Genomic DNA, 25086 nt, shown 5'->3' with positions numbered 1-25086 from the left:
CGTTTATTAGGTGACAGGATGTGTGGAAACTGGGGGAACATGTAGATGAGGACCAGACCAGGACCCTCTAAAGTAAATAGCCCAGGCAAGGCACCTTCCCTGGCTCTCCATTCCTTCCTGAGTGGAATTAACCGCTGCCTTTTTTGTGCTCTCAGAGCAGTCTGCTGACAGTTTTAGCACCTTGCCACTGAACTCAAGTTTTGTGGACATATCTCATCGGCCCAGGCCATGGGGCCATGAGGGTAGGGCCATCTGAAAACATAGCACCACAATACATAGCAACTTAATTAGCAGCAAATGACATTAAAATTTTTATGTATATAATAAAAGGTAGAGCTACTGTGTGTGTGCACATATGTGTACATGTGTGTGCATGTACTCCCTCTTAAATTTTCCTTGGGCTCAATTTTCTCTTCTAATTGATTTGGCCAGCATTAACAATTTCTATTACTCTTCGAAACCCTATAAAATAACTGCCACTCTTTTCATTTACTAATTACTCCCACCATAGTGACAAAATATATATACTGAAAATTATGGTTCTGCTCCAAAGACTGTTGTAGAACAGTCTATATATTCCATCACTCCATCTTCTTAATGTTCTGCAAATGGCTTATTTTAAATAAATACCAAAAGTGACCTCTGAGTATTGTCAGCATGATGATGCTGTGTTAGGTGCCTCAGGATTAGGTATGTGAAGAGGAATGCTGTAAGCTTGAAAATCCAAGAAAATGACTCTCTGCTCTAGGGACCAGACCACAAAAGCAGTTCCTCTGGGTTTGGACATTAATCAACAGAGGGCTGAAGTTGCTATTTTCTGCCACTCATCTCTGTACGGTTGGGGCTAGAAGCCCAAGTCCTGGGGATACTAACAGATGGGCTCTTATGTGTTACTAAATGCTGTTCCTTTTGTTGGCTAGGTTACAGCATGGTTTATAGCAGCCAAGAATACAGACTTAGCCCCAAAAGGCCACTTGGAAAATTGACCACCCAGCCTTTTCCTATAAATGAACCCTGAGGATTCTCTGGAGGTTCCAGCCATGAATCACTAGCCAGGAACTGCCTCCCTTTAACTGAGAAGGATGGTTTTCTGAAAGAGGGATACCCAGAGGGCAGTGATGGAGGAAGGGGACCGACCTGCCTGGCCAGCCACACGTGAAGCTCACAGATATATGGATGTTGAAGCTCTGCCACCTTTGCGATCTCAACCTTGTCTTCACTGGAGAACCTGCTCAGTTTACCTCCTATTTACAGAGCATTGGCATAGCTTTTATGCAGAAAGGAAAAATTCACTTTAATCCCAGTTCCACAGGGTCAAAACCCGTCTCATTTAGCTTCTTGCTTCATCTGCAATGAAGTTATAATAACTAGACTTAAATTGGAAGTCTCAGTCTGCATTTCTGATTGTTGCCATTGTTTTCAATTTCCTCTCTCCCTTTCTCCATATATGTCTCCCTTCCTTTTTGCGCACTAATTAAGGAACATGAGAGAGAGGAGGTGAATCCAGCATGTCTCTGGCTCACTGTCTGCACACCTCAGTAACCAAGTGTTAGCCATGAAGAGCCCCATGACGAGCCGCAGGAGGCAGGTGGAAGCCCACTTTAACATGAAGGGCAGTGCTGGTGGGAAACAGAGGTTGGGTCCTTCCCCTGCTACAACTTCTCACCCATTAGGGCCCTGGCACAGGTGAGGTCCATTCACATCACTGTGCCTGTTTCCTAAACCCTTGTGGCTTCATCCTGGGATCCACACTTAGCATGCACAACACCTACAGGACTCTGCTTTCACTCTCTCCTCATTCAGTTCAGGTCTCCTACTTCTGCCATAGAGCTCACCTTTCTGACCGCCTTTGTCTACTGAGCCCTCTCAACCCCCCATCTGCTTCACAAGCCATGCCTTATAGCCTCAAGTTTTCAGGGTGTTGAGGTCAAAAGATCTCAATGGCTGGAATTAGATTGGGTTTATGATGTACCTCAGGCTTATCTCTATGGCTTTAGAAAAGTTACCTAACCAGTGACAGCCCCAGATTTTCTGTAAATGGCCGTCATATGGGAGGCATTGTGACCGTAATGGCCAGTGGAAGACATGGACATTGCCTATTTGAAAATTGGAGGGGCTGCTACAGATGAGCAGGGTGTGAAAAGCCACCTCACTATCACTCCTTTGTACCACCACAGTTCTTAACCTTTCCAGACTTTGACTTTTCTGTTTACCAGAGGAAAGGTTGTTATGGGGAATAAGTGAGATAATGTTGTAAAACACCTACACAGTGTCTGGTACTTGGCATTAGTTCAACCACTATTAGTGTCCTTGTTTACTCTCCTCTGCCTCCTGTAACCAGCTGAGAACACTACAGTAATACTTTGGAGATATTCCAGACCACCACAATAAAGCGAATGTCACAATAAAGAGACTCAAATGATTTTTTTAGTTCCCCAATGCATATAAAAGTTATGTTTATGCTCTAGTCTATTAAGTGGGCAATAGTATTATGTCTAAAAATATATACGCTTTAATTAAAAATACATTATTGTTAAAATCATGAGCTTTTAATGAGTTGTAAGCTTTTTGCTGGTAGAGGGTCTTGTCTTTATATTGATGGCTACTGACTGATCAGGGTGGTGGTTGCTGAAGGTTGGGGTGTCTGTTGCAATTTCTTAAGACAGCAGTGAAGTTTGCCACATCAGTTGACTCTTCCTTTCACAAATCATTTCCCTGTACCATGTGATACTGTTTGGTAGCATTTTACCCAGGGTGGAACTGTTTTCAAAATTGGAATAAGTCCTCTCAAACCCTGATGCTGCTTTATCATAAGTTTATGTAACATTCTAAATCTTTTGTTGCCGTTTCAACAATCTTCACAGCATCTTCACCAGGAGTAGATCCCAGCTCAAAAAAACCACTTTCTTTGCTCATCCAAAAGAAGCAAAACTTCATCTCTTAAAGTTTTATCATGAAATTGTAGCGATTCAGTCCCATCTTCAGGCTCCACTTTTAATTCTAGTTCTTATGCTATTTCTACCATATCTGCAATTACTTCCTCCACTGAAGTCTAGAACCCCTCAAAGTCATCTATGAAGGTTGAAATCAACTTCTTCCAAACTACTGTTCATGTTGATATTTTTACCTCTTCCCATGAACCATGCATATTCTTACTAACATCTAGAATGGTAACTTCTTTCCAGGGGGGGTTCAGTTTACTTTGCCTAGATACATCAGAGGAATCACTATCTATGTGAGTTAGAGCCTTATGGAATATATTTCTTAAATAATACTTGAGAGTTCAAATCACTCCATAGGCTGATCCATAGGCTGCAGAATGGTTGTTGTGTTAGTTAGCAGGCATGAAAACTTTAATTTCATTGTATATCTCCATCAGAGCTCTTGGGTGATAGAGTGCATTGTCAATGAGCAGTCATTTTGAAGAGAATCTCTCTCTCTCTCTCTCTCTCTCTCTCTCTCTCTCTCTCTCTGAGCTCTAAGTCTCAACAGTGGGCTTTAAATATTTAGTTAACTATGTTGTAAACAGATGTGCTGTCAACCAGGACTTGTTGTTCCAAATCTGGGAGTAGATTTAGCTTAATTCTTAAGAGCCTAGGATTTTCAAAATGGTCAGTAAGCACTGGTTTCAACTGAAAGTCATCAGCTGCACTAGCCTCTAACAAAAGAGAAGTCTGGGGGCACCTGAGTGGCTCAGTTGGTTGAGTGACCGACTTCGGCTCAACTCATGATCTCGTGGTTTGTGAGTTTGAGCCTCGCGTCGGGCTCTGTGCTGACAGCTCAGAGCCTGGAGCCTGCTTCGGATTCTGTGTCTTCCCTGTCTGCTCCTCCCCTGCTCATGCTCTGTCTCTCTCTGTCTCTCAATAACAAATAAACATTTAAAAAAAAAATTTAAAAAAAAAAGAGAAGTCTGTTCTTTGAAGCTTTGAAACCAGGCATTGATATCTCCTCTCTAGCAGTGAAAGTCCTAGATAGCATCTTCTAATAGAAAGCTGTTTTATCAACACTGAAAATCTGCTGTTTAGTGTTGCCACCTTCATTACTTATCTCAGCTAGATCTTCTGCATAACTTTCTACACTTCTACATCAGCGCTTGCTGCTTCATTTTGCACTTTTATGTTATGGAGACGGTTTCTTTCCTTAAATCTCACAAACTGGCCTCTGCAACCTTTAAGCTTTTCTTCTGCAGCTTCCTCACCTGCATTGAAGAGAGTTAGGGCCTTGTTCTGGATTAGGCTTTGGCTTAAGGAAATGATGCGGCGCAGTTGATCTTCTATCCAGACCAGCCAAACTATCTCCACATCAATAATAAGTCTGTTTTGCTTCCTTATCACTCATGTATTCAGTGGAGTAGCACTTTTAGTTTTCTTCAAGAACTCTTCCTTTGCATTTGCACTTAGCTAAGAGAATGGTATTTGGTGCAAGAGGCCTCGCTTTTGACCTGTCTCGGTTTTTGATGTGCTTTCCTCACTAAGCTTACTCACGTCTAGTTTTTTATTGGAAGTGATACTTCCTCCGTTCACCTGAACACTTAGAGGTTTTGTAGGGTTCTTAACTGGCCTAATTTCAATAGTGTTGTGTCTCAGGGAATAGGGGGGCCCTAGGAGAGGGAGACAGATGGGGGATGGACAGTTGGTGGGGTAGTCAAAACACACACATTTATCCATTAAGCTCACCATCTCATACAGGTGTGGTTTGGGGCACCCCAAGACAATTACAATAATATCACCAAAGATCACTGATCACAGATCACCATCACAAATATAATAATAATGAAAATGTTCGAATTATTGCAAGAATTATGAAAATGTGATGCAGAGACACAAAGTAAACAAATGCTGTTGGAAAAGAATGGTGCCAATAGACTTGCTTGACACAGGGTTGCCACAAACCTTCAATTTGTAAAAAATATAGTATCTGCAAAGTGCAACAATATGATGAAGCACAATAAAATGAGGTATGCCTGTACTCCTCTCAAGAGGAGACTACTTGGTTTTTTTCCCCAAGCTGAGGAGAGAGAAGGGGGTTAGGGGGTAAGAGTCCTGGACTGGACCAGTCACTTAACCTCTTACTACCTGTGTGATGGGGGCAAATTAGCCTCCCAGAACAACCATTTTGACTGGTGTAAAACAGAGGGGAAAATAACACACATTAGAGTTGTTGGTAGGAGTAAATTGATAGAACTAGATCCTAAAAAAAGAAGCCCTTGGGGTGCCTGGGTAGCTCAGTCAGTTAAGTGTCCACATCATGATCTCGCGGTTCATGAGTTTGAGCCCTGCATCGCGCTCTGTGCTGACAGCTCAGAGCCTGGAACCTACTTTGAATTCTGTGTCTCCCTCTCCTTCTGCCCCTCCCCCCACTCGTGTTCTGTCTCTCTCCCTCTTTCAAAAATAAATAAGCATTACAAAATTTTAAAAAAGATTTAAGAAGAAAAAGCCCTTTGTGAATGATAAAGTCCTCTGTAAATTTAGGCACTAATATTAACTCATCTGTGTTAAGAAATATTCATGGAATGAATTCTGTATGCCAGGGACTATGCAGGGCATCAGGGACACAGTAGTGAACAAGGTGGTCTTCATGTCTCCAGCATTTGCCTCAGAACCAAGTTGGTCCAAAGAGAGAGAGAGAGAGACCACTAGAGGCAGAGTCATTACAATGTGAAATTTGCTAGGCAGAGATGGGGGTGAAGGAAGGAGTCAGATAAGATTATTGGTAAGAAACTGACATCTAAGTATCTGTCTAAAGTCCAGGAATAGTCATCCCAGAAAGAGTGGTAGTGGTGAGGGAAGGACATTCCAGGTGAAGAACATTTGTAAAACCTCAGTGCTTTGAGAGTGCCCATCTGTAGGTGCTTAGGACTGTATAATTTTCAAAGTGTTGGGAGTAAAAGAGACCCTATGAGAATGGGCAGATGTCAGGGGCCTTATAAATGGCCTCCTAAGTCCTTTCCTGAGTCTTCAGGCCATCAGAGGCCACCAGATGTCTGACGGGACCTCTTTGAATGTCACATTTGGGGCCATCCTCACTCTTCGACCCCACCTTTTTAGGTAGGGAGATCCCAAGACTTTTCCCTCCCCCTTCTTGTAAGTGAGCCTTCCCCTGGTTTAATTTACTTTCATGTCCAGCCTTTAGCCCATGGGAAATAAATTGAACTAAGTTATTCTCTCCAGATCCCCCTTGAATTTTTATTGAACCTTCTTTTCCAAAAACTGTGTTTTGCTCTTGCTTGCAGGCTGCAGATAAAATGGTATGCCAGCTGCCTCTTTTATGAAACCAAGTTTGGCCTTTTAATCACACTCCCCGCCGCCCCCCCCCCCAATTTCCCTATCATCTGGTCTCCAGGCTCTATCTGTGGTAGGCAAAATAATGACTCCACAAAGATGTGCACACCCTAATCCCCAGAACCTGTGATGATGTAGCCTTATGTGGCAAAGAGGACTCTGTAGGTATAGTTAAGTTAAAGGTCTTGAGATGAAGAGATAATCCTGGATCTTCTGGGTGGCACCAATGTAATTACAAGGACCCTTAGAAGATGGAGGCTAGGAGACTCAGAGTTGGAGGAGGTGTGATGAGAAAATAAGAGGGGAGAGGGATGTAGGCCATGAGCTGAGGAATGCAAGCAGCCCCCAGAAGCTGAAAAGGCAAGGAAACATTATCCTCTAGAGTCTCAAGAAGGAATACAGCCCTGCTGAACCATTTTGGACTTCTGATCTCAAGAGCAGTAAATAAATTTGTGCTGTTTTAAACCACTGCATTTGTGTTAATGGGAAACAAATACCTCAGCCCTTCTCTGTCCCTCACTCCAAGCCTCCGTTTAGGTGATCCAGTGATCTTTCAACTCTATTCCTTGCCCAAACTCAACTACAGTTTTGCTCAAACTTTCTGTCCTTAATCCTTTCCCAAACTGATTCCTCCACTTGTGCTCTGGAATTCATTCCCTAACTTCCTCAAGCATCTGATTCTAGCTAGTGTTTTGTTCCACATCTTCAATCTCTTCGTTGTTATTGGATTGTTCTTTAGTTCTCCTTATTTTCTTTAAACTTGTACACTCATGCAGTCAGTTCCTAACCTTCTCTCCACACACAGTCCATGACGATGACTGCCACTTCTCACCCCACCCACAAAGACAGTGTCCTGGGGAGTCCCGGTTGCCAAATCTAAGGACATTTCCAATCTCCAGACTCATTTACTTCTCTGGATCTTGATCCTGTTGAGTCACTTTACACCCTTTGGAGACCACAACACAACTTCTCCCTGATTCTTCATGTTCTCCAATCTCTTTGGTCTCTTTTGGTCATTTATTCATTTCTGAATTCAACATTTTATTGAAATCCTACTATGCCTCCGGCACTATGCTAGAGAGTATATATAAATATGCAGACACAGGCCCCTCAAGGAGTTTAGAGTGCACTGGGAAAGACAGACATGCAAAAATAATGATATATATTGTTCTGAGGGCAAAAGCAAAAATGTACACCAGGTGACATGGATGCTCCCAGTCTTCTGCCCAACCTCTAGTCTAGCTACTCAAAGTGTGGTCCTTGGAGCAGCAGGAGAAGCATCACCTGGGAACTTGTAAAAGGCAGGATCTGGGTACCCAGACCTACTGAATCGAAATTTCCATGAGTAGGGTTCAAGTCTGCTCTCCAGTGTCCAAGACTCCCAGCCCCATCTCTACTTCCTCAAGATCCTTTGCCCCTCTGCTCCACTTGAAACAAAACCTCCCATTCTCCAAGGTCTGGCCTTGATGCCACTCCAGTTATGAATCTTCATGTCACCTATTTCTTCTACCTAAGGCAGAATTCATTGCCACCCCTTCTGTTTATACCATTTGCAGAACACTTACCACTCTGTTTTATTCTGTTTGGTTTTATGAATGTTTATTGAGTGCTATCAGACACTATGCCAAGGTCTGGGATACAGAAGAAAAGAAGAAAGAGTTCCTTACCACAAGGCATTTGCAGACTATTATAGTTAATAACGCATATGACCATTTTGCCTGTCTTTCCTTGAATAATTTGAATGTTGAATTCAAATGTTCCAGTATTCACCTAATGTTCACTGATTTTTCAAGTGGCGGGTATTGACATTATCAAGAAACGAAGCAGGATACAGCCATAAGTGATATGACCTGGAGTTGACCTTTAATCTTACTCGTACACATGTTTTGGTACCCTCCGTAATCCATTTCTACTTTCCTCTTCCTGGTAGCCTCTAGTCTCTGAGTATCCTTGAGGGGTAGCAGAAGCGTCAGGGGTAGAGTGTGTGTCCTAAACAGAGACTATCAGGACTTTTGTTTGGATGTTGTTGTTGGTGGTGGAGGGGGTAGAAGAAGCCAGTGCCTAGAGAGCCCCTGGTACCTGTCTGAAGCCCACAGGTCAAAGCCTGCAGAAAATAGAAGCCAAAACCAGAAATCAAATCTGAGAAATAGAGGACAGGAAAATTGTTGTCTTCATATCATTTGAGCTGCTGGATCAAATCTCATCTTAAGGGTTTTTTTTCCCCCCATCACATTAGCTAATAAATTCCTTTCATTATTTAAGCCAGCATGGATTGGGTGTTCTGTTACTGATAATCACAATTATCCTAATTATTTTAATATTTTATTTGATTCCAAAAAAACAACTAACTTGCCGTCTAGAAAATGAGACTTTGCTCTCACTGTAGACTGATTTCCCCATGTGCAGGTCATTCCTTTGGCCCTATCTGAGAAAGTATAGATTCCTGGGACTGCATGGCCACACCAAACTTCAATTAAGGTTGTTCTGCAATGGCTGTAGATTTGTTTGTTCTTTCTTCTGTTTTTAGTACTCTACCGGTTAAAGTTAATTTTATGTATCAATTTCACTGGGTCATCCAGTGCCCACATATTTGCCTGAACACTATTCTAGGTATGTTTGCGAGAGTATTTCCCAATCAGTCTGGCATTTAAATTGGTAGAATGAGTAAAGCAGATTGCCCTTCCCAATGTGGGTGGGCCTCATCTAAACTGCTGAGGGCCTGAATGCGACTGGTTGAACAGTGACATTGGTCCTCTCCTGCTCTTGAACTGTGACTTACACCATCAGCCATCGGGTTCTAAAGTTTTCAGATTTGGACCAAAACTTAAGCCGTTGGTTCTCCTGGTTCTCAGGCTTTTGGACTCAGGCTGGAACTACACCACTTGTTTTCCTGGGTCCTCAACTTACAAATGGCACTTTGTAAGGGGCATTTGTGGGACTTGTGGACTTCTCAGCCTCATAATCGCATAAGCCAATTCCAATTGTTCATGATATATGTATCCTAACGGTTCTGTTTCTCTGGGGACCCATAACAGTACTCAACCTCTGCCATCACCTACCTCCTCACTTTCACAGTTATAGAAAAAGTGAATGAGTGCTTTCATGGAAGGATAGGTGTGTTTAGACACATGAGGGAGGAAGCCTGAAGCACACATCCTGCTCACAAACCCAGAAACATGCATGGTTATGTGGACCATCATGTATATGGTGTACTTTTTACCTCTGGTTGCTTTCTCTTTGCAGCTACATGTAAAAGCCGTAGAAGATGGTACTGTTCTGGTTGTTCCAGCTGAGACATCAAGGCCAGGAGTTCTGTCAGGTGTCTGTTAATTGGCTGAGGCTGCTTTTCATACACAGCAGGTAACACCCTCAACAACATGGCATTACCTGTTGAAAGAACAATACCAAGAATGATGACTATTAGCTCCCAATCAGTAGAAGCACCATTAGTGTCAATTCAGTAAACTTTGCACTTATTCATTAAATGGCCAAGTCTTCTGCTAAAAATAACACAGTATCGTATCCTGGAAAATCACTAGAGCATGGCTTAAACTGATTCCATAAAAGGGAATATTTTATTTATTTATTATCTAATGAAAAATTTTCCTGAGTAATGCACCACGGGGAAAGAGGAAAATTTGACAGTAACCGGACCACACCCTTAAGAAGGAAACAGTTCTGATAAAGAATTCCTGATGAGACACAACATTTGGATGCTGTTTAAATGAAAACTAAGCAATGCCGTAAGCATGAGACTAAATGAAACTGAACCAAAAAAAGAGCACAGAGGAATGTATTCACCTTCCTGAGAGATACGGAGGCATCTTCTTCCTGACATATGGAAACTATGCTCTATTTTTATGAATAGTTAGAAAAGTAGCAATGCAAATTTAAATCCCCAATTTCTGCACTATTTCAAGGGAAGTTTAGATTCAGCTTTGTTTGTCACACATGATTTACCTCAAAGACATGTAGGGACAACTGGATTTAAAACGGCAAAATCTCAAGAAAAGATACTGCATAAGCTACAGAGACTTATCTGCAAACAACATATGGGAAACATCTGCTTATCACTTTATGGTATGGATTTTTTTCCCCCTCAGAATCCTCTTAAGTACTTACACGTCTCAGGAGAATTGGTTTCTAGGGATTTCTTGAACAAAAATTTTCTTGTGTCTATTTACTTTAAATTTGGCTTTGTATACAGAAGAAATACACAGAAGGAATCAATAAACAGAAGTGATTACACATATGTAGACCTTTCTTAAATGGTAGGACCTGTCTATATGTAAAGGACATTTAGATGTGAGAATTAAGGAAAGAAAGTCATCATTTTCAGAATATCAGTGACTAAATTTAATAGAAGGGTGATTCTGGATCAAACTGAATGATTATGGGAGATGATAAATAATGAGAATTGTTTTTCTCACATGCGGTTCATAGAATTGGTCTCCAGCAGATTTTGGACAGTATAAGAGTTCACAGAGTACAAGGTATTGGAAATATACTCAGAGTTTTCTTTTAAAAAAATGTTGTGTCCGTCCCAAAACATTGCTTTATTTTGTTTGTTTTCTATTTTAACCAAGAGTTTTCTTTAAAGGATCAGGAATTTTAAATGTAATGTACAGGGTACATTTGATCATAGAACTTAGTTGTGGAGACGTCCTGATCAATCTCTAAAAAAGTTTGTGATAAATAGGACTGTCGTTGGAATTGAAGAGAGGAAACTGGTGTAAGGCTTTTTGGTACAATACTCACTCACTAAACGTCCTGAGAGCCCTGAAGGGGAAAACTCCAGATTAGTCATTGTCAGCTGACTTGAATTTCTATCAAATGATGCAAAAAAATAAATGCATAAAAACTTTTTTGAGGGGCACCTGGGTGGATCAGTCGGTTGAGCATCCAACTTCAACTCATGATCTCCGTTTATGAGTTCGAGCCCCACATAGGGCTCACTGTTGTCAGGCTGCCAGGGAAGAGCCCACTTTGGATCCTCTGTCCCTCTCTCTCTGCCCCTCCCCCACTTGCACGCTCCCCCAAACAAATACATATTAATAAATTTTTTAAAACCTTTTTTTTTTTGAGTTAGAAACTGATATAGGTATAGAAATCCTATCTATCCCATTTATAAACTAATATATTTTTAAATCATGGAATGTTTGAAGCCATTAGATAAATGTAGGCAATAATATAAAGAACAAGGGTGTGCACACCAACCATCTTTTCAAAACAACCTCGTGCCAGAATTGCTTCCTGTCACACTCCTATCTTTTTCTCTCCAGAGGCAACCACCATCCTAAAGTTGGTATTTATCATCTTCAGGAATGTTTCTACACTTTCGTTGTATGCGTATATGCACCAACGAGAATTTTACAGTGTTGTTTTTCATGCTTTAAAACTTTATATCAGTAAAATTCACACTGTATAAATCTCTTTGTAATAGCTAACTTTTTGTACATTCAACATTGTGTTGAAGTTTTGCTCCAAGGAGCTTTCCCACAGCTGTATGGTATTCTATTGTATATTCAATTTATTCATACACTCAATGGTTGAGAGACATTACTATGATTATTTTGAATATGATGATTATTATAATTAGCTTTTACCAACAACGTGGCAGTTTTTATACCTATTTCTTTGTGTATAAATGGGAGATCTTCGCTAGGGTACTGCTTCTGAGCTTAATGTGCTTAGAAATCACCTGAGTATCTTGTTAAACCATAGGTACTGATTCCGCAGGTTAAGGGTTTGGGCTTGAGAATCTGAATTTCTAACGAGCTCTCAGGTGATGCTGATGTCCCCTATACCCCATAATTAAGTGGCAAAGCAGTGGTTTTGTCCCTGGGAGTTAAGCTTCTAGATGTTTCAAAATTTCTTTGCAATGTGGTTGTATTAGTTTTCTATTGCTGTCATGAGAAATTGCCAGAAGCTTAGTGGGCCAAAACAACACAAATTTATTATATATTTCTATAGTTCAAAAGTCTGACATGAGTCTCACTGGGCTAAAATCCAGGCATTGGAAGGGTCAGGTTCCTTCTTGGAGGTGGTAGAAGAGAATTTATTTCCTCGGCTTCTTTAGTTTCTGGAAACCGTCAGCATTCCTTAGAGTTCCCTTCCTCCATCTTCAAAGTCAGCAACAGAGCAAGTCCTCTGACTCTGCTGCTATCATCATCAATCTCTTTCTCTGATTCTCCCTTCTGCCTCTCTCTTCCACTTTTAAGAATGCTTATGATTACGCTGGCCCATGTGTATAATCTAGGATTATCTCCCTATCTTATGTAGCAATCTTAGTTCCATTTTCAATGCAGTGAAACATAACCTGTCCACAGGCTGTGGGGATTAAGACATGAACACTTGGGGGGCACTATCCTGCCTACCATCATGACTATAACAATTCACACACCCACCAGCGGCATGAGTGTTTCTGTTGCTCCATATCTTTGCCAACATTTGGTCTTGACAGACATCGGTTTTTGCCAGTCTGATGGAGTGTGAGATGGTACCTCATTTTTTTGTGTGTGCTTGTTTTCATTTTCATTTCCTTAATTGCTTGTGTGACTAAGTACCCTTTTAATAGGCTCACAGGTCATTTCCCCTCTTGTGATTTGACCATTCATATCCTTTGCCTATTTTCACTTGCGATGTTTATATTTTCCTCTTGATTTGTAGAAGGCATTTATTTATTCTGTATACTAGTTTTTTGCTGATTGCTTTTAAAGTTGCAATGTTAATGTAGTTGATTTTTAAAATTTCTTCATAGTTTGTATTTTTTTTTTGTTATTGAGATATCTTTCTCTACCCTAGGTTCATAAAAATTTTCTCCTAAAAGCATTATGATTTTGTTTCTCATATTTGTCTTTAATCCAGCTGGGACTTACTTTTGTACATGAGGGAGAGATTTTTGTGTATATATAAACAATTGCCCTAGCTCCATTTATCAAGTTGTCAGTTGTTTCCCTTCTGATTTTTAATACCTTTTTCATGCAGAAAGTTTCTCATGTATCTGGGTCTGTGTCTGGATATTTATCATAGTGTCACCAATTATACTTTTTCTTAATTACAAAATGTTTATAATAAATCATTATATCTCATAGGACAAATTTCTTCATCCTCTACTTCAAATTCCTCTTGGCTCCTTTATATAAATTTTACCATTAGTTTGTCAACTTCCTCAAAAAACTAGATTGGCATTTTTTTCCCCCACACTGAATGTACGGACTAATTTGGGATAATTGACATCTTTGTGAAAGCAAGTCTTCCCATTCAAGAACATGGCCTTCCATCCACGTAGGGTTTTAAAAAATGTCTTCAATAAAAAATGTCTTCATCCACGTAGGGTTTTAAAAAATGTCTTCAATTTGTGATATTAGTTGTGTTGTATGTATCTTTTATTAAATTGGTTCCCAGGTATCTCATTTTTGTTGTTGCTATTGTAAATAAATGGAAGCTTTAAAAAATGTTCTATCAATTGTCTGCTGGTATTAAGAAAACACTGATTTTTGTGTGTTCTTTCAGCCAGCAAAGCTTGCTCACTTCTCTTAATAATCTGTCTTCAGAGTCTCTTAGATTTGCTGTTTATAGGTAATCAACTCATAATAATTGATGATGCCTTTGTCTCTTTTCTCTGTTTTTATATCTTATGTTTCTTTTTTTTGTCCTACTTTTACTGGCTGAGACCTCTAATGGTCTATGAGTAGAACCAGTGTCTACGGATATCCTTTTGTTATTCCTGTTTTTAAAAATTATGTTTCTAAGGATTCATTATTATGTATGTATATGTTTCTATCGATTTTGGCATTTCTGTTTTATCAGTTTAAGTTTCTGTTTTCTAGTTTGTATATAAATTACTGTTGAATTTTATTAAATGTTTTTCTGCATCTGTTGACATGATTACATGATTTCTCGTTTAAATTATTAATGTAATAAATTAATAGATAATTCTAATATTTACATGAGTCTTGCAGTCTTGGAATAAACTCAACTTGGTTATAATGTATTTTTATGCTTATATTGTTGAGTATGTTTGGCTAATATTTTATTTAGAGCTTTTGCATTTGTGTTCTTGAATAAGACTGGCCTTCCTTTCTTGTACTGTCCTTGTCTCTTTTTAGTATCCTAGTTACTAAAGTTATAAAAAGTTATAGAAAGAATGTAGCGCATTCCCGCATACTCTATTCTCAGAAGCAGTTTGTGTAAGATGAGGATTATATGTTCCTTGAATGTTTGGTAGAACTTGCTTAGCAAACTTTCTGAGCAATGTTCTATATATTTCATTTTATATAGAACTTTATATAGTTTAGGTTTCTTTATCCTTTAGCAGCGTTTTTGTAATTTGATCAGTTATCACAGAAGTGGACATAGTTATGAAAGACTTCTATTAAAATCTCTATAATTATAGATTTTTCAGTTTCTCATTATTTTGTCAGTCTTCAGCATATATTTTTTGAAACTATGTTACTAAATAATTCTGAGATATCTTCCTGGTAAAGTGTTTATCATACTTTATTCTCTTTCCCTTAAAGTCTATTTTTGATTGATATTAATATAACTATTCTAGCTTTTTTGAAATGTACCTGTTTCATACATTCTCCCCTTGGCCTTGTAAAATTTTTACTTTGAACATTTCTAGGTTCTTATGTTTTATGTGTGGTTCTTGTAGATGACACATAGCTGAGGATTTTAAAAATATTCTTACTTGACAACTTATGTCTCTTAATTGGAAGGTTTGTTTTATTAATATTTATGATGATTATTGGTACACTTGGATTTATTTTTACAACACTGTGTTGTGTTTTGTTATTCATCTTGCTTTGTCTATGCCTTTTTCCATTCTTTACTGCTTTCTATTGAACAAGTTTTGTTCAATTCTTTCTATTCCTTCTATTTGAACATTCTATTTCCTTTTGGTTCTCATGGCTGTCTTTAAAAGATACATTCTGGAACTAACAAAACAAAATTAATTTCTCTATCATCTTCCTGAACAATGAAATGACTTTAGAATACTTTATTGAACTTAAAGAGTATATTTTGGATGATTTTCTTAGATTTTTCTTCCAATTCTTTAATATTCTCTTCAGCTTTGCCTATTAGTCATTTAACCCATTTCTTGAGGTTTTTAAATTTTCAATTAATTTTTTTTTATTTCTAGAAATTACATATGGTCCTTAAAAAAAATCTGCCTAGTCTTTTTCTTTTGACAATGTCTTTTCTTTGTTCATGTTTCCAACTCCTTGTGGATCTAAAATAATTTCAATTTTTTTTTTTTAACATTTACTTATTGTTGAGAGACAGAGAGAGACAGAGCATGAGCAGGGGAGGGGCAGAGAGAGAGAGAAAAACAGAATCTGAAGCATGTTCCAGGCTTTGAGCTGTCAGCAAGAGTCCAATGCAGGGCTCAAACCCATGAACCGCATGATCATGACCTGAGTCAAAGGCAGAAGCTTACCCGACTGAGCCACCCAGGTGCCCCAAGGATCTAAAATAACTTTAAACACACCTATTTTCTAGTTCCTAGGTGATATTTTAAATCAATGAAGTTTTTGGGAGAGGGGTGTTTAATCCTTTTTTTTTGTTTCTGCTGATTCTGATTTGTTGCGGATTGTTTCCTCATATGTTTAAATATTTTTATTGTGAACTTGTTTTTTGCTGTGGCAGATAGTACACACTGAATCTTGCACATGTGTGAGGGCAGACCCACAGTCACAAACTTTTAGGGACTCTGCAAAGTTCAGTTAAAGAGAGACATGCTTACTTCTCACTTATTTAGTGTAGGACAGAGAATGGGGCTATATCCACTGAAATCCAATATACAACTCTCTGAGGGTCTGGCTTTAGGTGAGGGTCTCACTCCTAACTCCCTAGTCTGGCCTAAGCTTTGCTCCCACATGGTCATTAATACTTGGTTGCTGCAGAACTGATAACCCTTCCCTCCCTTTACCTCCCTCCAGGGGGGGCCTTAGCATCAGCTCTTGGGCTTACGCATTTGGTTGTGGTTCCCCCTTTACCTTTGGCCCCTGGATATTTCCCTAACTTTATTGGTAGTCCATTTGTACATTTAATGTTATTATAATGTAAATGCATTTCTAGGCGTTTCGTACAGTAGTTTTCAGCTTATATAGACCTTCATTATTTCCACAGAAGCAGGAATCCCTAAATTTACTTTAAAAACATGAACTTTGACTCTACACCTAGTGAAATCATATCATTTCCGCATAATATTGGTTTATGAAAAGAAACATTCCTAAAATCATCTAATTCCTCTCCCCCCAGCTCCTTCTTAATTCAGATTTATCGCTTTTGCTTTGTTGTTTGTCATTTTAAAAGTATGTTTATAAAAGCATAGTTGCAACTCCAGAAGGCTTAAAGATGGAATAACTCAGAATGGACTTGGCTTCTAGGGCCATGAAAACCCTTACCAAGTTGGTTTATCTCAGAATCACAGAGTAATTTTCACAACTCAGACCTATAAAACTGTGTACAAAGGATAAGTGGGACAGTTTTCTATACATAAAGGGCTGTGAAACTGTAAAAGCGCCACACGAAACGCTGGAATGATGATCTTGCTTTCATGCCTCTATGCCTGCTGACTTACTTCCCCCCCTACCTCCCCTCCCCTCCCCTGCCTTTCATCCCTCAGTGTTACCAATTCAAGTTACAACAGCTAATCCTCACGGGGACAGTCTTAGCCCAGTTTCCCCACCTCTTTCCCCTCTGACCCTCCTCCAATTAATCTGACTGCAGCGTAAACCTTTGCGGTCTATTATTGTGCAACGTCCACATTTCCCTCGCCCTCCCACCCAGCCCCCTCCCCTCCAAATTCTGGGGAACTCCCGTTACCGCGGTGCCACCGGCATTACTCATTCATCTCCATTCAGGCTTTCCCCAGCATTTATTAAGGGCTCTCTGCTCCTGCCTCTCACTCTCCCTCTCCGCTGCTCAAACACTGCTCACTCGAGAGCCCGCCTCGTCCCCTCAGGCCAGCTGTGGGAAGCGGCAAGAGAAAGAACTTTGTCTCTCTCCAGCGATGCATCTCCCTGCGATTCTGTTTTGTGCTCTCTGGTGTGCGGTGTCTGCCGAGACCTCGGATGATTATGAGCTCATGTATGTGAATTTGGACAACGAAATAGACAATGGACTCCATCCCACTGAGGACCGTAAGTTCATTTTAACTGTTTCTCTGCTAACCCTAACTACATATCCATCCCCGTGGGTCTAAATATTATATATATACTTCGTAGCCAACGAAGTGAGCTTTAAAAAAACTATAGTTTGTTTTGCCAAAGAAAAGAAGCACTTTAGGAAAGGGGGAGGTTTCAAAAAGTTCTGTCACAGACACATAATGGCTTGGACCGCATGAAATCGCCGATATTTGCCCGTTTTGAGCCTCATGAACGGCAATTTCACAGCGTTCCACTTAATATGTACCTCCGTGAATGGTTTCTGTCATTGTCGAGAGAGTCACGCGCTGTTTTCCGGAGGTGTCCTTAAAGGGGAGGGGGTGCTGGGGACGGGCAGTAACTTGGGACCACCGAGGGAGGTCGGCTTTCTACAAAGCACGCCCTGGGAAGGCCTGGGCGGGCCGGTAACGCGTGTGTCCCGCGCTCTAGCCACGCCGTGTGACTGCCGTCGGGAGCACACCGAGTGGGACAAGCTCTTCATCATGCTGGAGGACTCGCAGATGAGGGAGGGCATGCTGCTGCAGGCCACCGACGACGTCCTCCGGGGCGAGCTGCAGAGGCTGCGGGCGGAGCTGGGCCGCCTGGCGGGCAGCCTGGCGAGGCCGTGCGCGCCACCGGCCCCCGCGGAGGCCCGGCTGGCCCGGGCGCTGGACGAGCTGCTGCAGGCGAGCCGCGACGCGGGCCGCAGGCTGGCGCGCCTGGAGAGCGCGGAGACGCCGCGCCCGGAGGAGGCGGGGCGCGCCCTGGGCGCGGTGCTCGAGGAGCTGCGGCGGACGCGAGCCGACCTCCGCGCGGTGCAGGGCTGGGCGGCCGGGCGCTGGCTGCCGGCAGGTAAGGACGCGGAGCGGAGCGGCCCCCTCCCCTCCCCCGCCGCTTTGTCCTCGGAACGCGCGTGGCGGGAAGCCCAGTGGCAGCCCCCTAGGGCCAGCTTCAGTGGGGACACACGCAGCTCTAGTTCTCTATGCACGCTCACACGGATCACATACGCCATACAAGGCGCGAAAACTGACTTTGAAAAGTATTCTCCGGCCGCGGGGAGCCCAGAAGAGACCTGTGCACGTAACCATCACAGTCTTGAAATAGACGTCAAGGGCCCCTGACACCCGATCCGACCAGGAGGTGCAGGAGCTCTATTGGCCGGTTATAACCGTGACCTCTCTAGCTGTCCGGCTTCCCTCCGTTAGGGATTTCCACTTCTTCTAATTTTAGCCTGTCTCTCTTTAGGGGGGAAAGGGCTCCGGTTCCCCCGCGCTATTTCAGGGCCCAGCCTAATTTTTAGGGACACGTTCCAATCCCTGGGCCGGCCCCTCCTCCCCGCTGGTTCTGAGCAAGAGACTTGAGACTGAACCTGATCTCCTGAAAGATTAGTGGAATTCCTGAGGGGTCCCCCAGCCCCCGGGGCCTGGGGAATTAGCCTGTGAGAGAGGAGGCTTGGGATAAACTTGCGGGGGCGGGATCCAAGGTAGAATGGTCTGAGGTAGGAGCCAATTGGTAACCCTCCTCCCCAGTGATTTAAGGGGTGAGAGCCAAAGGAGAGAGAGGGAGGGAGAGAGAGAGAGAGAGAGAGAGAGAGAGAGAGAGAGAGAGAGAGAGAGAGAGAGAGAGAGAAAGACAGGCGGTTCGAACCAGATGCAACTTGTTGGAAGTCCCATGTGATACTACATGAATCTCCAAACACATGTGGGTCTGAAAAATACATTGGGAAGATGGCTAAAAGAAATGAGATTTATTTGGAGCCAAGTAACACTCCTTTACAAGTCAAACTTTTTTGGAGATAGTAGGGCAAAAATCATTTGTGGGTTATATTAGAAAATCAGCGACTTGGGTAAGAAAATGTAATTTACGCTGTTCCTGAGAATCTCATGAAGGGAAAACAATCACAAACAATGCCATTCCTCTTTACAGTTACAATAAAGCAACTCATCTGTTGAAGTAGGAGGAAGAATCATAAGCATGTGTGAGAGCATGTTTCATTTAAAATTACAGAAACCATACCAGAGTATCAGTCATTACTAAATAGCTGAGGACTGTTTGGCAGTACTGAGCATATTTTCTTGAATGTATTACGTGTGGTTTCAGAGACTGAAAAAGCATAAAATGAAATATACAATAGATCTTCAATGTAAGTGGCAAAGAGACAAATTATAATCTGGTGGCTGTCTTAATGGATGAAATCTCTTGTCTTTGGCAAACCATGTAAAATCATTGTGCATTTAATGTACCTGATTAACGCGAATTTTCACTCTCACCTCTGTATGCTAGTTAGAGCAGAGAGGAATGTATTTCTGAATTCTAAAATAGTTAATTTCTTATATCCAATAGTACTTTTTCCACATGGTTTGGTTTCTCTTCCCTTGGTTTCCTGCCAGCTTGGTTCCTAAGGGATTCCTAATTATTCTGTTGTCGGCCTCCTAAGAACCTGGTTTTAATTTTGTTCGGTCTTTGATAATATAATCAGAAAAACCTATTAGTTAAAAGCCATTTCATGAGAGTCTCTGACATTTTAAAGAGATAGCAAGAGCCTCAGTGACTGGTCCCCACCAAAAAATCCACAAAAATCCTGTGAACAACAAGTTCCACTCCATGAATTCCTATGGCCAGTGCACCCTGCAGGGGAAGCTGGGTCTCAGAGAGGCAATCAAGGAATGCTTTGGAATGCAATCATGACTGCCTGGGTTTATTTAAACAGGAAATCAGTTAATTAGACTGCAATAGGCCCCTTCTTGAACACTACTTTACTGGGACATTACAGAGAAGATCTCAAATGGTTATGCATCTTTTATTCCATTATCTTTGTTTGATTTAATTAACACAACTAGAAAAAAATGCATCTACCGATTTCATTTGAAAAAAGAATGCCTCATTAAGAATTTCAAAAATCTTCAAAAATTCAAATTACTCACTGAAAAAGTTAATAGCAAAATGTAACAGGGCCAACTTGTGCTTTAGTGTTGTTGTTACTTTCATACAATTTTCTGAATCTCAGTATTTCTTTGATTATTTCTAGGTCCACATCTGTCTAATTTTTTAGGACAGAGCCTAGCCCTCAATCACTTGCAGTCATTGAACTTAGTTCAGCACACTTTTCATGGGCGTTTGGTGCCTGCAAGTTCTACACATTCACCAGTTAGTCTCTAAATGCTCTGGAAGTTTGTTTATCAAAGCTATTTTGTGGTAAATCTTCAGTTTGTCATAAAGTGAATACTTCGGCTCATTTACATTAAAAAAAAAATTCTTTTTTCTGGTCTCTCATACACCTATGAAGTTATCACAAAGTAGAGTTCACCTGTGAAAGGCTTTAGCATGTTTCCCAGAGACACCTAGAAGATCTTCACTTCAGCATCTCTAGCTTCCTGACCAGACATGTGACCTGGAGATGAACTGAGGTGGGAGTTTACTGAGCTCCCAACTCCCATGTCACAAAGTCTCCTTCCAAGTGCTCTTGAGCAGAAATATGTCCTCCAGTAGGACCGTTGAAAGAGTTCACTCTTCCTTAAAGGCTTTCTATTGTTGCTTAAACAGTATTTATAAGCCTGTGGACAAAATAAGAGTTTCTAAGCATATCCTTGGGCTACACAGTTCTTCCCGAATACTATATATTTGTTGTTTACAGACTTGCAGAATATTAGGAAGAGACTGGAAGAGGCTTTTAACCTATAAAAGCCTAGAGAGATATGGGGCTCATCAAAAACTGCATGCTTGCTAATAGTAAAACAAACTGAGTTCCAGCCCCCCTAGTCAAATCTAGGGGTTCTTCTACCATTAAGAAGCAATGCAGTGTGCTAGTTAGGGCGTGGCCTCTGATGACCAGGTTACTTAGTGCTCTATGCCTTACTTTTCTCCTTTGTAGAATGGGAATATGAAGACTATCCCTTAATATGGGAATATTAAGATTAAAATGATATAGAGGGATTAGAACAGTATTTGGTACACAGAGATTACCCAATTAGAGTTAGTCATCATTATCATCTATTGCTGACTTTCAAAGGTAGCTTTCTGCAAACTTTGCAAAGTTTACAACTCTCTGGAACATGAGGTATATGAAATGTATTCAGCAACAATATGACTGTCCTAGATTTTCACTTAAAAATGCATGTTGACTTGGGGCATCTGGGTGACTCAGCTGACTGAGCACCAACTCTTGGTTTCTGCTCGGGTCACAATCTCACAGTTCATTAGATCGAGCCCTGAGTCAGGCTCTGCACTGACAGCACTGAGCCTGCTTGGGATTCTTTCCCTCTTCCTCTGCTCCTCTTTTGTGCTGGTGCTCACTTGCTGGCTGTCTCTCTCTCAAAATAAATAAATAAAACATTAACACATAAAATAAAAATACATGTTGACCATGGGTAAATAGGGTGAGCCAGGTCCATTGAATTTCATAGGTTTTTTGTTTTCGTTTTTATTCTAAAAGCTTGGTGAAGTCAAGAAGAGGGAAACAAGTTTGGCTCTAGGTTTTTTGAAAATACAGTGTCATTGTTTGAAGTTAAAGCATAGTGACTCAACATTTTTATTTAAAAAAAAGCAGTAAAAGGAAATAAGCTAATTGTGAGGGGAACTAGTTATTAAAATATGGTTTCCATTATTCTCTGAGTTGGGACAATTTGGCTCCCCTGCATGTCATCTTGTCCACTTAGATGCCTCACTGAGCAAGCCTCACAATTGACTTTCCTTATTCCTGTTTTCTTTGCTCTACCAAGAAATCACTCTTGAAGCTCCTCACGTCATGGTGTAATACTGCATATAATTTTCAGTGGTAGTCATTAAAATGCCTATGCTAAAAGACCCAAATGCTGGAATCGTTTCTGAGTGAATTTATATTTTGTTTCCTATCCTTCTTACTTTCTTGCCATTCTAGGTTGTGAAACAGCACTTTTATTCCCAATGCGTTCCAAGAAGATTTTTGGAAGCGTGCATCCAGTGACACCAATGAAGCTTGAGTCTTTTAGTGCCTGCATTTGGGTCAAAGCCACAGATGTATTAAACAAAACCATCCTGTTTTCGTATGGCACAAAGAGAAATCCATATGAGATCCAGCTGTACCTTGGCTATCAGTCCATAGTGTTTGTGGTGGGTGGAGAGGAGAACAGACTGATTGCTAATACTGTGATTTCCCTGGGAAAGTGGACCCATCTGTGCAGCACCTGGAATTCAGAGAAGGGGCGCATGTCCTTGTGGGTAAACGGTGAACTGGTGGCTACCACTGTCGAGATGGCCATAGGTCATATTGTTCCTGAGGGAGGGATCCTGCAGATTGGCCAAGAAAAGAACGGCTGCTGTGTAGGTGGTGGCTTTGATGAAACACTAGCCTTTTCTGGAAGACTCACAGGCTTTAATATCTGGGATCGCGTTCTCAGCAATGAAGAGATAAGAGAGACCGCAGGAGCCGATTCTTGTCACATCCGGGGAAATGTTGTTGGGTGGGGAGTCACAGAAATTCAGCCACATGGAGGAGCTCAGTATGTTTCATAAGTGTTGTGAAACTCTACTTGAAGCCAAAGAAAGAAACTCACGTTTTCAACATATGCCAGTTGGGAAGGTCTAAAAACCTCAGTGCAAATTAAGCACACTTGAGATTAATGAAGGGGAGAGTTGAGATCAATTTTTATTCATCTTGGCAAAATACTGAATAAACAGTTGAAGACAAGACATTGGAGAATGCTTTTGGGGATATTGTTACTAGACTTTATGCCAGGTGCTTTCAGATTAATGCCATGTCTTTGTCAGATAAACTCTCAAATAATTAAAACGGACTGTATTGTTGAACAGAAGGACAATTGTTTTACTTTCCTTTGGTTAATTTTGTTTTGGCCAGAGAGGACTTTTACATTGGAAGAAAAATAAAATAACATATTGCTGTCCATTGTTCATTGTTATTGGTATGTACCTTATTAAAAAATGATGATAAAACATATTTATACTACAATGTGACTTAACAAATGCAAATGTAGTTTATGTGTTATAACCGAATGTCACTTTTTTGAGAAGATAGTTATATAAGTTATATTGTAAAATGGTTTTGTATTAATTTTATTAAGACTATTTTTGTAAAGCTGTACTGTAAATAAAATATTTTATGAAACTATCCCGTATCATCTAACTATAAATTTAAAAGATGTTTTGGAGCAAATGCAAACTTGAAGTAGGAAACAGTTTTCAGATACTAATCTATTGTATGAATGGTAATAGCTAATATTGTTAGAAATAACCTATAGAGTTGCTTTAAGCTTTGGCTTCCTATAAATCATAAGCAAAACATCTGATCTTGGCTAAGTCAATTCATCTCTCTGAGTTTTAGTTTTCTCCACTGAGAAATCAAGGAATTGAGGAAAAATGATCTCTAAGTCCCTTCCAATTTGGCAAATCTATGACCATATACAACTTTCTGTCCTGTGTAACACAGCAACAAACATAAATTAGCATAGTTCCCCAAATGTATGTGATGAGGACTGTTACTGGGGAGATCTAAAAATCTGGAAAGGAAACGATGACTCCTACCCTGAAAGCGTACCCCATTCTCATACTCATGCATGAAGGAGAGGACAATCAAACCTCTTCACCCTGCAGAAGGTGAGGTAACTCTCTCCCACACTGATGTTCTCCTCCTGTCGAGGTTATGCAGGGCTAATAGAAGACTACGGCAAAGCTGTTCTGAATGTCAGTAGCAAATGTGGTAGGGCCACAGTGATGATATGTCCACCTAAAGACAGGGCCTGAGCAACCACAGGTCTTCACGGTTTGGGAGGTTTGGAGAATAGGGCCAGGAGTAGTTATCAAACCACATTTTATAACCAACTAGTTGAGTGTCCCTAGACAAGTCACTTAACTCTTCTGGGTTTTCTCAGTAAAAGAAGGGAATTGGTCTCTCATTGCCTTTATCAATAAAATGCCATGAATCTAGGTATGCTTGAGGATGTTTGTGGTATCGATATAGTTTCATTCCACTTGTGAGACCCACAAAATCAGGCTGATGGATCTCCAAAAAGGGTGTTCACAGTTGAGGTCAAAGGCCAGTCTCAGAACCTTGGAGGTTACATGATTCAAGGTTGTAGGCACACTGGCCATACGTTAAGTCCTTGTTTAGCCATTATCTATATGACTTGAGAACTTAACTGGAAGAAAAAAAAAACACTAGATCCAACCACAAGCAGAGAATTAGGCATGCCTTCAATTTCCACATCCCAGATGCAAGAATTAGATCTGCCCAAAATACATGCAAACTCGTATTCTGACAGAGTTAAGCATAAGGGCATTTTTAATTTTTTTATGGGGATCACACAATGAGGGTAAAGAAGAAGCAAACAGAAGAAAAATAAGGAATTCTTGGGTTACAAAAGTAGAAATCACATCTGCTACGGCAGTAAATCCAGATAAGTGGTTCAAGGGATTTCTGATTGTTCCCTAATACTTATTTTTTCCCTCTGTTCTAAAGTAACAACATTCTGGTTTAAATAGTGAGTATGCCCACTCATAGTAAGACTGTATTTTCCAGCATCAATTGCAGCTAGGTGTGGCCAGGTGACTAAGTTCTGGCTGATGTTGAAATATTGAATGTGAATCTCTTTCCCTTCCTCTTCCTCCCGATTGGAATATGGGAATGATGGCAGGAGTTTCAGCAACCATCTTAGACT

The 25086-nt window shown here is 40.8% G+C and overlaps 2 protein-coding genes across 3 annotated transcripts in view; one reads left to right on the top strand and one right to left on the bottom strand.

Moving 5' to 3' along the window:
• Window positions 1-25086, bottom strand: part of VEPH1 (ventricular zone expressed PH domain containing 1) — a 249409-nt gene that overhangs the window by 176491 nt on the left and 47832 nt on the right. For both annotated transcript variants that reach the window (XM_043595043.1, XM_043595042.1), the window contains exon 5: window positions 9502-9668. In XM_043595043.1, coding sequence (XP_043450978.1) covers window positions 9502-9668 — 167 coding nt within the window. The remainder of the gene's footprint in view (window positions 1-9501; window positions 9669-25086) is intronic.
• On the top strand, window positions 16952-23540 carry PTX3 (pentraxin 3). The gene is made up of 3 exons (XM_043595044.1): window positions 16952-17434; window positions 17888-18289; window positions 22314-23540. The coding sequence occupies exons 1-3, from the start codon at window positions 17305-17307 to the stop codon at window positions 22925-22927; spliced, it is 1146 nt and encodes a 381-aa protein (XP_043450979.1). The 5' UTR covers window positions 16952-17304; the 3' UTR covers window positions 22928-23540.

Source organism: Prionailurus bengalensis, chromosome C2, assembly GCF_016509475.1.
Source record: "Prionailurus bengalensis isolate Pbe53 chromosome C2, Fcat_Pben_1.1_paternal_pri, whole genome shotgun sequence".
NCBI lineage: Eukaryota > Metazoa > Chordata > Mammalia > Carnivora > Felidae > Prionailurus > Prionailurus bengalensis.
The sequence above is the reverse complement of the archived record's forward strand: the minus strand, read 5'-3'. Positions and strand labels throughout refer to the sequence as shown.

Coding starts and splice junctions, on each gene's coding strand:
- PTX3 (XM_043595044.1), top strand. CDS start 17,305: ATGCATCTCCCTGCGATTCTGTTTTGTGCTCTCTGGTGTGCGGTGTCT. Junction 17,435..17,887: donor ACTCCATCCCACTGAGGACC/GTAAGTTCATTT, acceptor CCCGCGCTCTAG/CCACGCCGTGTGACTGCCGT. Junction 18,290..22,313: donor CGGGCGCTGGCTGCCGGCAG/GTAAGGACGCGG, acceptor TTGCCATTCTAG/GTTGTGAAACAGCACTTTTA.